Genomic DNA, 12,656 nt, shown 5'->3' with positions numbered 1-12,656 from the left:
TTTGCCACATATTCAGTATTTCAGCATCATTGTGAGGAAGGCAGCAAGCGCTGCTACAGAGAGCACAGTGTCATCAAATTATGCTGACCCCAGATGTGTTTAGTGCACATGCTGGCTCTGCTATTCCTACTCATCTGCCTACATATTTTACCTTTATCACATCAGGCAACGCTAACATGCTGATATTGATAAGATGTGGTGACCTTTGCCAGATGGAGGAAGCCCTTTTGGGTTGATACTAATAACATGCTGTGGTTAGAACTGGGCCTTAGACTCAAAATTTACACATATGTGTGCACACATGTGCATATATACTACATATATGGATTTAAGGTTCATCTTTTATTTCTACTAGCAAAAAATGCATTTAAATATTAATCCTTTGGGGTGGAATTTCAGGCAGTTTAGGAGAGAGATTTTATACCAGTTGTCTATTCTCAATCCCCTTTAAATGCCTCTATTTCAAAGGTCTATTATCTTTTTTGTTCAGTCTGGCCCAAAGAGCCTGGTGATAAGACTGCTCTTTCTAGACAAGGGTTTCATGTGTATTTGCCTTAGCTGAGATTTTTAAAAACTGCTTCTGGTTTAACATAATTTTATGTACATTCTTCCAAGTACTTTTCCTTTTCATTTTTCAGTCATTATGTTGAGATAAATTTGATCCACATTTTCCCTTTCACTTGTGAGAAACACATTGAAATATTTGACCCATCAAACATTTGTTGAAATGTCAAATGATCTTTCCAATAAAAAAGGGGTTTAAGGACTAAAATTCAGAACATTGATTTGCTAAAATTAAACATACTATATTTTTAAATGTTTAGGATTGCTTCAGAATGTGAAACGAATAAGCACAAGATGAACTTATAACTTAAAAATATATATCCCTCTTCCTTGTAATTATATTTCTCATACTATAATTTTATGAGAAAGCAGTAGAAATGTATGGAACAAAATGAACCCTTTTGCTTTTGAAGTTTTGTTTTTTTTGTTTGTTTAGTCTGTAATTTGGAATGGTTTCAAGTAGTGTTTCTTAGACTGTGTTCCATGGCACACAAGTGCCTCAAAAATTACCTCACAAAAGAAAGTTCTCTCATCAACCAAATGCAGACATTACCAATAGTATATTCTGTCTGGGACTGTTACAGTATGCATTACCCTCTGTAGTCTCTGAAAGAATGGAAGAGTGAAAGAATATTCTTAACTTCAACCTAACATGTATGTTTTCTCTGCAGGAATATCCACTAATATCCATCAATTGCATTTTGGAAAATATTGACCAAGTTTTCAGTCACTTAACCCTTAAATAGTGTAGTTAGACATATCGACTCTGGGCTCAAACAACCTGGATTCAAACCTCAATTCTGCTGTTTACTGATTGTGTCACCTTGAGCAAATGACTTAACTCTCTTTAAATGTCAGTTTTACCATCTCTAAAATGGGCATCATAATAGTGCCGACTTTATGGAGTTGTTGGGAAGACTTATATGATAACTCCTATTAAGTACTTAGCATAGTGCCTGGCATATAAAAAGCTCTCAAGTTTTTTATATTGCTACTATTTGATTTTATGTTGCTACTATTGTATTGCTACTATTTGAGTGCTACTATTGCTCAAATTTATTGTGTTGCTACTATTAGAGATAGCTCTGTTGTTTGCATCTTAGCTATTCATAAACAGGGAGGTCGTTATTGTGATTTCCATCTTCTTTTTTTTTTATCCATCATGAGTGACTTTTATTTAATTTAATTTTATTTTTTGAGAGGGCATCTCTCATATTTATTGATCATATGGTTGTTAACAACAATCAAATTCTGTATAGGGGACTCAATGCACAATCATTAATCAACCCCATGCCTAATTCTCAACAGTCTCCAATCTTCTGAAGCATAACGAACAAGTTTTTACATGGTGAACAAGTTCTTACATAGTGAATAAGTTCTTACATGGTGAACAGTGCAAGGGCAGTCATCACAGAAACTTTCGGTTTTGATGTGATTTCCATCTTGACCATGTCATTCAGAGGCAATAAATTTGCACAGATAATGGATCTCCCAACACTCTAACTTTTGGATCTGGAATTTGCTCCAAATGCTGTCTACCACATCAAAATCTGAAGAAGTCAATCTCTGCTTTAAAGACAAACCTCAGAGATAAGTTTATCTAATCAGATTAGTTACCTAACAAGTTTGTCTATCCAGTTTATCTTCCTTGTCATTCTGTCTTTTCAGTCCTTTCCCTTTCTGTCTCTTTTCACATGCTTCTCAGCACCAGGACTGCTTTTGGCTAATGTCATGTTCCTGTCTTGCTTTCATCCAGCATCGGATTAATTGATTTAGGGTAATTTGACTATGCTTTACTAATCCACCAAGTCAACAAATATTTACTGTAAAGTACCTAAGTGGTCCTTGAATTCATGTATCAATTTGTGTCCAACTCCAGAATAGACTGGCAAAAGGCAGAATCTGAACGCTTACATAAGACGAAGAAAAAGAAGGAAAAGAAAGCACTTCGCCCCTTTGGCAAGCTACCTGATAAAACAGCTGAAATTCAAGAAGCCCTTTGGTAGGAGAGCAATTGTAAGCACAACTGGAAGAAGGCATAGACACAGTGGCAAAGGTTGAGTTTTTCTATCGCAAGCACACCTCTTTCCCCGAAGCTCTCTCCCTGAAAACTGCTGACAGAGCTTTGGCAAAAGATCCTCCTCCAGTTGGCTGATAACTAAGTCCTATTTTATATTTAACTCACTCCAGCGCAGGAGGGGTGGGGTGGGGATACTGTTGTTTATAAGGGAGCTGTAACAGTATTCTCCTCGGTCCTCCTCCTCCAGCTGGGCTCCTCTTCTGGAGTTCTACTCCCACCCGCTGTTTCCGCATTCATCCCTGAGTGGCCGACCGGTGGGAACGCGAAGGGAGAGGAAAAGGCGCCAGCCGGAGAGGTATGGGAAAGGCGCAGACAGGCTGCCAAACCAGGGAATTCCTCCCAGTTTGAAAAGGAAGTCTGCTGACGTTAAAGTTAACATCCTTTTATGTGTTAACATTTGACTTTGGAAACAAAAATGAACTTTGCAGAGGGAGAGGACTCTAAGAGATACTGCATTAAAACAAAACATGTGGCCATTATCTGTGCGGTGGTGGTGGCTGTAGGACTAATAGTAGGACTTGCCGTGGGCTTGACCAGGTCGTGTGACTCCACAGCCCCGACTCCTTCCCACTCTCCTCCCACTGCGAGCCCTCCGCAGGACCAGGGGGTCTGCCCTGCCAGTGAAGATGAAAGTGGAGGCTGGAAAAACTTCAGGCTGCCGGACTTCATCAACCCAGTGCACTACGACCTGGAGGTGAAGCCCCTGTTGGAGGAGGACACGTACACGGGCATCGTGACCATCTCCGTCGCCGTGAGCGCACGCACCCGTTACCTGTGGCTGCACCTCAGGGAGACCAGGATCACCCAGCTCCCGGTGCTGAAGAGGCCCTCCGGGGAGCAGGTGCAAGTCAGGCGATGCTTCGAATACAAAAAGCAGGAGTATGTGGTGGTGGAGGTCGAGGAGGAGCTTGAGCCCAGCAGTGGCGACGAGCTCTACCTCTTGACCATGGAGTTCGCCGGCTGGCTCAACGGCTCGCTCGTGGGATTTTACAGAACAACGTACATGGAGAAAGGGCAAATCAAGTAAATATTCATTTTTGCTTTACTTTCCCTAAGCTCTCATATTCATTTTACATTTCTTTTCTTTTCCTCTTCCAAACCTTTTAATTATTTTGTGGGTCTGATCTTTATCTAAACTTGATTTCAATTCTGTCTGTTCACCTGGGAAGTAGAAATTCTTGCCCTGTTATATTTTCAGAACCTCTCATAAAGCTTGAAAGTATTGAGAGAGCTGCATGGAGTTAAAAAAAAATTCACTGTCAGTCTTTTCTCCCATCTGGGAAAATCATAATGTACTTCACCCTATCCTTGATATTTACAGAAACTACCTCAGATTTTTAAAGTACATGCATTTGGTAAATTTCACTGGTGATATTCTTGAGCTATATGGCAATGATTTTAAACTGAACTTTAAAAAATAATATTACACTAAGTTAGAGTCAGTAAATGTCAATTACAATTTTGTCTGTTTTATTGGAGAGGCAACATAGAAAGTTTATGTAAAATCCATGGAATCATCTTTGTATATTCAATTAAGAAGGAAGGCAGGATTGTGTCTTTATCTAGTATGACCACAGCCATGTTTCATAGATAAGCTTTCAATAAATGCTCACTGAGTCCACACATCAGTGGGAGCACATGGATGAACCTTTGGGCTTATTGTCCAACGTACAGTAGTAATGCAATATAAAAGATATAAGCAATTAAGGATATAAAAATATTCCTCCTTTCCATAGTCCTCCAAGTGAATCTATCTGTATCTGTCTATACATCCATACCATCAATATCTCTACATCTGTATCTACATCATCTGTATTATCTATATCTCTACATCATCTTTATCTGTATCTATATCATCTATCTACTTGTATTTCCTGAGTCTAACAAAGATGGTTGCCTTGACAATCAGAGGTATTACTAGAGCTAAGTTAAAAGCATAAACTCTTAGCAGCTCAAAAAACCTTCACTCTGTGGGTGTGGTGCTTGCATCAGGGAGGGAGGCTGTACCTGAGGTATCACTGAACTTGAAACTGTTTTGACCTTTGCCTGCTTGGATTCTGAACAGGTAAATGATTAAGAAACCTTAGTTCACAGTTCAGAAATGTGAGTCTGGGGTCAGCTCACTGGAATATCCCTTTCCTATGTGGTTTTAAGCATCTTATAGAACAAAGCAAACCTTTCAGTAAAAAATTCTTCCTATTGTTTACCGGAGGTATCCAGGGATTAAAATGAAATATGAAATACTTAAATATCTATGTATCCACCTATCTATACCTTTTTAACATAATATAAGCATTTTCTCTCATTCTTAAATATTTTCAAGAATCTGACTTTAAAGATTGTGCAATATTCCACTGCGTGAATGCACTGTTTTTTTTAAAAAACCAATTCCCTAATGTAGGACATTTGAGTTGCTTCCAGTATTTTATTACTATAAACAAGTTGGAAAAGAACATAGTTGTAAATACATCTTTAAGTGTGTATCTATTTATTTCCTTATGTTTGAATAGATTAAAAAAAATAGAATTGCTGGGTCAAAGAGTATGAATATATCAAGAAACCTGTAACATTTATTTTATTTCGTAAATAATACACATTCACTGCAGAAAAGTTAGAAAACAGAAAATTATAAGAAATATAAAAATACATCCATAAGTCTATTGCTCATGTAATAGTCATTGTTCATAGTTAAGTAGACATTCTTCTAGTATTTTTTTCTGGACACAGATAAACTGGTAGTTATTATATAAAATGTTTTTATAATATATCAACATTTGGTGTTCTTCCACAAATGATTTAGTGGCTGCATGATAGCCTACTGTATGAATATAATGTAATTTATTCAACTTTTGCATTAATTTGGGTATTTAAGTTTCCCCTACTTTTTGTGCCTAAAAACACCTATAAAAATGTAATGAACACCCTTATGAAAAAGCCATGTTTAATATTTTCTAATATTTTTATAGTAAAATTCCTAGGAAATTGACTAAAACTGCATGTGTGTAATGCATGCACACATATGTATGTATATATACACATACATATACATACATATAACATAATTGTAAATGTATGTGTCTCCAAACTGACTTTTAAAATATGTCCCAAATTGTGTTTATACAAACAATGAATGAAAGTACCTATTTCTCTGAACTACACTAAAGATAAAATGATTTTTAAAGTTTTTGCAATTTGGTAGAGGAAAAGGCATAACATCCTGAAGAATATTCACCCTCAAGAGATTCTCATTAGTGCAGAGTGATAACAAGTAAAAACTTTTAAATGATTATTGCTAAGACTTTAAAACTGCTTCTTGCATTGTGAGAACAGAAATTTCATCTGAGTAAAGCCACCAAAATATTTTATAAAAATTCTACACTCTACAAGAAGACCAAAAAGTATGGAACAAGATTCCAGGAATAAATTTCTGCTATGTACTTCATGTTTTAAAAAGCACCGTATATTAAAATATAAATTATTCACAGTATTATTGACTGACTCTGGATTATTTTACTGTGCCAATTAATTTACCATGAAATATATACTGGAGAGCTGACGTTCTGAAACTCAGCTGTCTTAATTGCTGATCAGAAAATATTAAGAAACAGCAAGACTGGGAAGGGAGGCCAAGACTCCGTTAGGTCCTCATGGAGGATGAGGATTCCCAAGTGTGCCTGCTGGCTTTGGTAGAAGAGTTGAGGCTCTCACATTACACAGGATGCTGCCAGTTCTGTATTGCATACACAGTTTTCTGGCACACACTCAATAACCTCACTTAGGCTAAATAGAATACTTTTTGTTTTCCTTGTTATGAAATATTTCATGCATATGAGAAAATACACTGTATTTTTTCAAGCCTGTGAGTAACATTTTGACAATGCAGGCCTCTAGGGGTTCTCATTCACAGCATCCATAGAAGGGCCACATGAGGACTTCCCTGGGAGCAGCTCCATTCTTTCACATTACAGAGTGAACTTCATTAATTCGATGCTCATACAATTTACAATACCATCATAGTAATACATTTTAAGTATGCAGTCAAAATGATCTTTTCTGAGTCTTCTGTAAAATTTAAGTCTAGGATTGAGTATTAACAGTCTGGGAGATTATAGTTGCAACCACAGTGCAAACTAAACATGAGTATGCTCAGTAGTAACCGATTACTTGATTTCTGTAAATACAGCCAGGATTTGAACTTCACAGGGAGGAGACAACTATCTGAGCATCCTTCCCTCAGAATTCAGAGGCAAAAGGAGAGCTGGGGAAGGTAGAGCCAGGTTAAAGTTCCTTAGCAAAAATACCCGTATCATCTGGATGGGAACAGAATTGTAGTGGGGCTTGGAAGGAGAAAGTTTGAGAAACTTAAAAGTCACGTTTCCTATTCTGTGGCTGTTCCATCATGTCTGAGGAAGACCACCTAAAGGACTGGAACTTTTGGAATGTTTTCCTGCCCACACCACTAAAACTCTCCACCCTCCTTCTTGACGTGTTACATGGGAATTCCATTTGTTCTCTTCCTAAACAGAGTCCCTCTCTATTCAAATCTCCAAACTACATAAAATGTTTTATTTTCCCAAGATTCAGCATTCCTTCTCAGCATTTGAATTGCTCTTACCCAACATCTTCTAATTCTCTGTTCCAGACTTCCAGTTACATGGGATATTAATAGATTTTGACAGAAAAAAAAGCAGGGCAGGGATTCTGTGGCCAAATTAGTTTGGGCCATAAAACTAAATACAAAATTGGTTTTTTTCCTTTTTTTTTTAAATGGTGAAACTTTTCAGAGACTTTTATATGATAATGTTCATTATGAATCTCTAGAGACTGCCATAGAATACAGTTTCCCAACTGTATAAGACTATGGGATCTTCTGTGCTCCCTGAGAGTCAGGCTGTATCTCTCTTGTTCACTTTCTAGCACACAGGGAACACTTACATATTATTGAGTGAATATACAGAAACATTTTTATATAGGCTCAGACACAACTAATGCCCTGTGAGCACATGCTGGAACATGTTCCATTGCCATAGCCCCTTTCCCATAAAGGAGTTCATCTTCTAACAGTGACAGCTCTACCTTCCCACTCAGTCAGGATGGAAAATTTCCCTTGGTTCCATTTCTCCCCTTCTCATTGAAAGGAAGAGGAGTTGGTAAAATCTATTTTTGACTTAGGAATGCAGTCTTCATATTTTAAGGACTAAGAATGATTGGAATTGACAGGAATTACACCAAGGATTTAAAAAAGGGACAGATGATTTCTAGCTTGAGTTTTCTGGGTGTTTATGGCATTGCTGGAATTAAAGCTGAATATTGATATAATGGTGGGATTACAATGGGCAGAGGCAAGGAAGAAGGTAAAAGCGGCAAAAGGGAAAGGTGCCCAGAAGAGCAGAGTAAAGAGAATAAATCAGTTTGTAAGAGAGATTAATCTGAAGAGATTAGCTAGAGATAACTCTGGAAAACTCTTAGGAAAACAAAGGAAGGGTAGCTGAAGACAGGCTGTGAAGGAAAAATTAACCAGTGACTATTTAGTTGTGGATGGTGAAAGAGCTAAACCCATGTGTGTGTATGTGGGTGATGTGGCGATGTCCCAGGAAAGAGAAGATGAAGGCCAAGTAGGACAGTGACTTCAGAGCACGCAGCAGAGGACACAGTGGAGAAAGGAGTATGGAGGCAATGCAATCAGGATTGGCAGATTGAATGACTATGGAGGAAGGCTGAGTTAGTTATTTGTCTAGGATGCCCTAGATACCTGATTTGATAGCCTGTCCCTTTCATTGATATTAGAAATAGAATAGAAGAATCAGGTTTGGAAGGGAAGGTCATGAGTTTCATGAGTTTGCTGTCAGGTATGTTGAATGACATCTAGAAAGAGATGTCTAGTATGTATTTGGATAAATAAATCTGAAGCACAAGCTTAGGGCTTGTGGTAAAGATTTAGGAATTAAATGGAAACATTGCAGAAAAGTGAAAGGGTATCTCGCCATGACCCTCCTTACCCCAGAACGACTCAGGAGACACGGGTCCATGCAAGAGCTTTTATTATCTGAAAGAGAAAATGGCTGCCCCCAGAGAGAGGGAGTAGCTGCTCGTGGGTGAGGAAGCACATTTTGAAGGAGTCGGGGTAGGGTGTGTTCTGTGTTGGTGATTGGATCTTAAGGGGTGGGCGACCATCTGGCCGGTGGTGATTGGATCTTAAGGGGTGGGGGTCTTAGCGTGCCAGAATTTGCCTTCATTCCCATCTTTTCCTTTTCTTAATTGAGCCTCTGAGGAACTGGGCATAGAATCTCATTCTCTAGCTACTTCCTGCTCGAAGGGGGCACAGATTCTGGGGTTGGCGAGGCCACTGCTGTAGAGTTGGGTAAGGGCAGGCATCCTGAGATGATTTGTGATGTCATCTAGCTTGTTTCATTATTCTTTGTGAGAAGGCCTTGAAAGCCCTGGAGGAGTAACTAGTTGATAGTATGGTTAGAAATTTTCAAAATTTGATTTTGAATGAATTTTTGAAATAAGTTAATGAAGCAGGGAAGGAAAAGGAGAATAATAATAATAAAGGTAATAGGGGCTAGGAGGGGCAGGAGCCAATTGAAGGGGTAAGGGAATGGATTGTTAGGGGTGTTTTCTAGGAGTTTGGAGGCTTGTTCATGAAGGTGTTTTGCGCCTCCCGAATGAGACCGGATTTGTTGGTGTAGAAGCAGCATTGTTCTTGGAGTAGGGCACATATGCTGCCTTATGCAGCTGTAAGGAGGTCCCGTTTGGGTTGTAGGGTAGATTACTGGAGGATCTGTAGTCTGTGGAGTTGAAGGTGTAAGTGGTCCCATTGAGATGGAGGAGAATCATGAAGAATTTTTGAGGTCAAGGATGGAGAAGTAAGTAGAAGAGGTGGGGATACTGGATAATAAAGTATAGGGGTTAGGGACTACTGGATGGATTGGAATAACAGCTGCACTGATAATTGTTAAATCTTGAACTAGCCTATAAGAGCCATTAGGTTTTTGATCGCCAGTATCAGGGTGTTGTAAGGGGAATTGGCTGGTCTCAAAAGGCCCTTTTGTAGAAGGGGTATTGAGATTGTGAGGGGAAGGAGGTAGGGTCTTTGAGTTTGATGGTTACGGATGGGCAGGTGGCGATAGAGGAGGTAGAGGTGTCCCAGACTGTGGGGTTTACTTGGCAAGGGGGTAAGGGAAAAGGGGGAGGGAGGTGGGTCTGGAATGGTTTGGAGAGCAAGTGGAAAAGGGATCGAAGGCGAGTCGGGGTTGAGGCATGGGCCAAAGGTAAAGGAGATAAGAGCCCCTAGCTTGGATAAAAGGTCTCTTCCCATAAGGGGAACCGGACAACGGGGAGTCACTAAAAAGGAGTGAGAGAGAGTAATGCCCTTAAAGAGGCAGTGAAGCAGGGGAGTTTGTAAAAGTTGATAAGGTGTGCCCTCTACTTCCACTATAGAGGACTGTGAGAGGGAGGTAGATCCCCAAAACTCCTTCAGGACTGAGTAGGTGGCCCCAGTGTCCAAAAGGAAAGAGATGGGCCTACCTGCTACCACAATGGGTACCCTGGGCTCCTGTACAGTGATGGTAGTGGTCAGGTGGAGGAGTCCCGGGTCCCCTCAATCATCAGTTGCCAGACCCAGAAGGTCTATGTGTGGAGTGTTAGAGCTGGATGGCCTGGCACCTCTCGGTGTGCGAGGACAGTCAACAGCCCAGTGTCCCTCCTGATGGCACTTAGGGCATGGACCAGGGGGCTTCTGGGGATTTGGGCAGGCTCAAGCCCAATGACCCGTTTGACCACATTTGAAGCATGAACCAGGAGGTCCTCCCGGCTGCTTCTTAGGAAGTGAGGATACCTGAGCACCAGTGGTGGGATAGGTTGAAAGGCCTTAGCCAGCATTTGATATTTTAGTTTATGAGCCTTTTCATCTCTTCCATTATATACTTTGAAGGCCACTGCCAGGACTTCTGCCTGAGGAGTTAAGGGTCCCTCCTCTTGATGTCTAAGTTTAGCCTTAATGTTGGGGAAACTCTGGGTGAAGAAGTAGGTCATTAATAATTGTCTCCCATCTGGGGTCTCAGGGTCTAGGTTTGTATATTGTAAAAGCTTTGGTGAGGCAGTCTAGGAACATAGAGGGATTCTCATTTTTATCCTGAATAACCTCTTGGAGTTTTTCATAGTTAATGGCTTTATTGACTGACTTCCTGAGACCCACCACGAGGCAGGTGATGAATTGATCTTGACTGGTGACTCCCCCTGCATATTATAGTCCCATTTAGGGTCTCGGTCAGGAACCTCCTCAGTACCAACTGGATGAGCTGGAGTAGTTTGGTGAACCTCATCGGCATGAGTTCTAGCCTGTTCCCAGACTCGCCTACACTCCTCAGGCAAAAGTGTGTTGAATAGGATCATGTGAATATCATGAAAGGTAAGATCATATGACTAAATTAGGTACTGGAACTCTTTTATGTAAGTAGCTGGGTTGGAGGTGAAAGAACCTAATCTTTTCTCAATGTGAGATAGGCCAGAGATAGAGAAAGGGGCATGGACCTGGATGATGCCCTCTGTACTGGCTACTTCCCATAGTGTGGCTAGGATCTGGGTTCAAGAGTGAGTGACTGGAGGGCTTGGTGCGGGACTGGGTGAGGGAAGGGGAACTGGTTGTGGAGGAGGAGGAGGTGCTGCGGCTCCTGCAACAGCACTAGGAGAGCTGGGAGGGTTGGGATTTTGATCTTGCAGAGAAGGAGGTTGGAGCGGGAGAGGAACTGGTGGTTGAGGGGCAGCTGTAGGGGTTTGAGATCAGTAGGGAGGGGATTCATCAGTAGGGTCAAAGTCAGAGGACGTGGTGGGAATTGGTGGGTGGTGGGGTGAAGTTTTTTAGAGCAAGGAGAAGATGTTTAGGATTGCAAGGGAGACAGAGAGTGGGCTCGGTTCAGAGGTAGGAGAAAGCCTGGATATATGGGATCTCTTTCCATTTGCCCATGCGCTCACTGAAGTTATATAAGTCGTGGAGAATTTTAGGATCTAAAGAGCCATTGGGAGGCCATTTAGACTGATTGTCCAAGGAATACTGTGGCCAGATCTCATTACAGTAGTGAATAAGCTTAAAAGGCTTGATGTCTGGAGTGAGGTGGAGGGGTTTTAGATTATTGAGTAAGCACCCTAGCGGTGAATCTGCAGGAATGGAGGGGCCAGATCCCATGGTGAGAATGAGACCGTTCACAAGTCACTGAGGCATCCCAGAGCGATTGAGAAGTTTGCAGAGAAGACCAGACACAGTTAGGGGGTCATCACCACCGCTAACTGAGCAGTTGAGGTGAAAACGCTGAGGAGGTTTGAGACCTGGTACCAGGATTCTGTTAGATGAGGATATCAAATGCCAAGGAGTAGAGATTCTCACTGTGGAAAAAGGCAGAAGGCAAGGGAAGGTTGACTATGGGGATCAACTGTGACTTTGAGAGTTGTGGTTGGGGGTGCCTCTGTCTCAGAGGAGCCCTTGGGGGTGCTGGAAACTCAACAGTCACTTCCCAGGTTCCAAAGGGACATTTAAGTTGACGATGAAGGGGAGACTTACCAAATTGAAAGCTGGTGTTGGGCAAGAAGACGAGCGACTAGGGAAATGGACGGTGAGCCTGTGGAGGAGGATTGGGCAGTGAGGGTTCCCAGAGCAGCTCAGATTCCCAGAGGAAGAGCAAAGTCAATGGGAGGACCTCATCCGAAGTCACGGCACCAATGAAAGGGTATCTCACTGCAACCCTCCTTACCCCAGAACAACTCAGGAGACACGGGCCCACACAAGAGATTTTATTATCTGAAAGAGAAAATGGCTGCCCCCAGAGAGAGGGAGTAGCTGCTCGTGGGTGAAGAAGCACGTTTTTAAGGAGTAGGGATAGGGTGTGTTCTGTGTTGGTGATTGGATCTTAAGGGGTGAGCAACCATCTGGTTGGTGGTGATTGGATCTTAAGGGGTGGGGGTTTTAGCACTCCAGAATTTGCCTTCAAAAAGGAACCAGGGAGATGATCTTAGT

The 12,656-nt window shown here is 41.2% G+C and overlaps 1 protein-coding gene across 1 annotated transcript in view; it reads left to right on the top strand.

The window, feature by feature from the left end:
- Positions 1-2,778: 2,778 nt before the first annotated feature.
- ENPEP (glutamyl aminopeptidase) overlaps positions 2,779-12,656 on the top strand; it is a 94,162-nt gene continuing 84,284 nt past the window's right edge. The window contains exon 1 of the mRNA XM_037001187.2: positions 2,779-3,667. Coding sequence (XP_036857082.1) covers positions 3,060-3,667 — 608 coding nt within the window. The 5' untranslated portion in view covers positions 2,779-3,059. The remainder of the gene's footprint in view (positions 3,668-12,656) is intronic.

Source organism: Manis javanica, chromosome 5 (assembly GCF_040802235.1).
Source record: "Manis javanica isolate MJ-LG chromosome 5, MJ_LKY, whole genome shotgun sequence".
Taxonomy (NCBI): Eukaryota; Metazoa; Chordata; class Mammalia; order Pholidota; family Manidae; genus Manis; species Manis javanica.
Note: the sequence above shows the minus strand (reverse complement) of the source record. Positions and strands in the feature narration are given on the sequence as shown.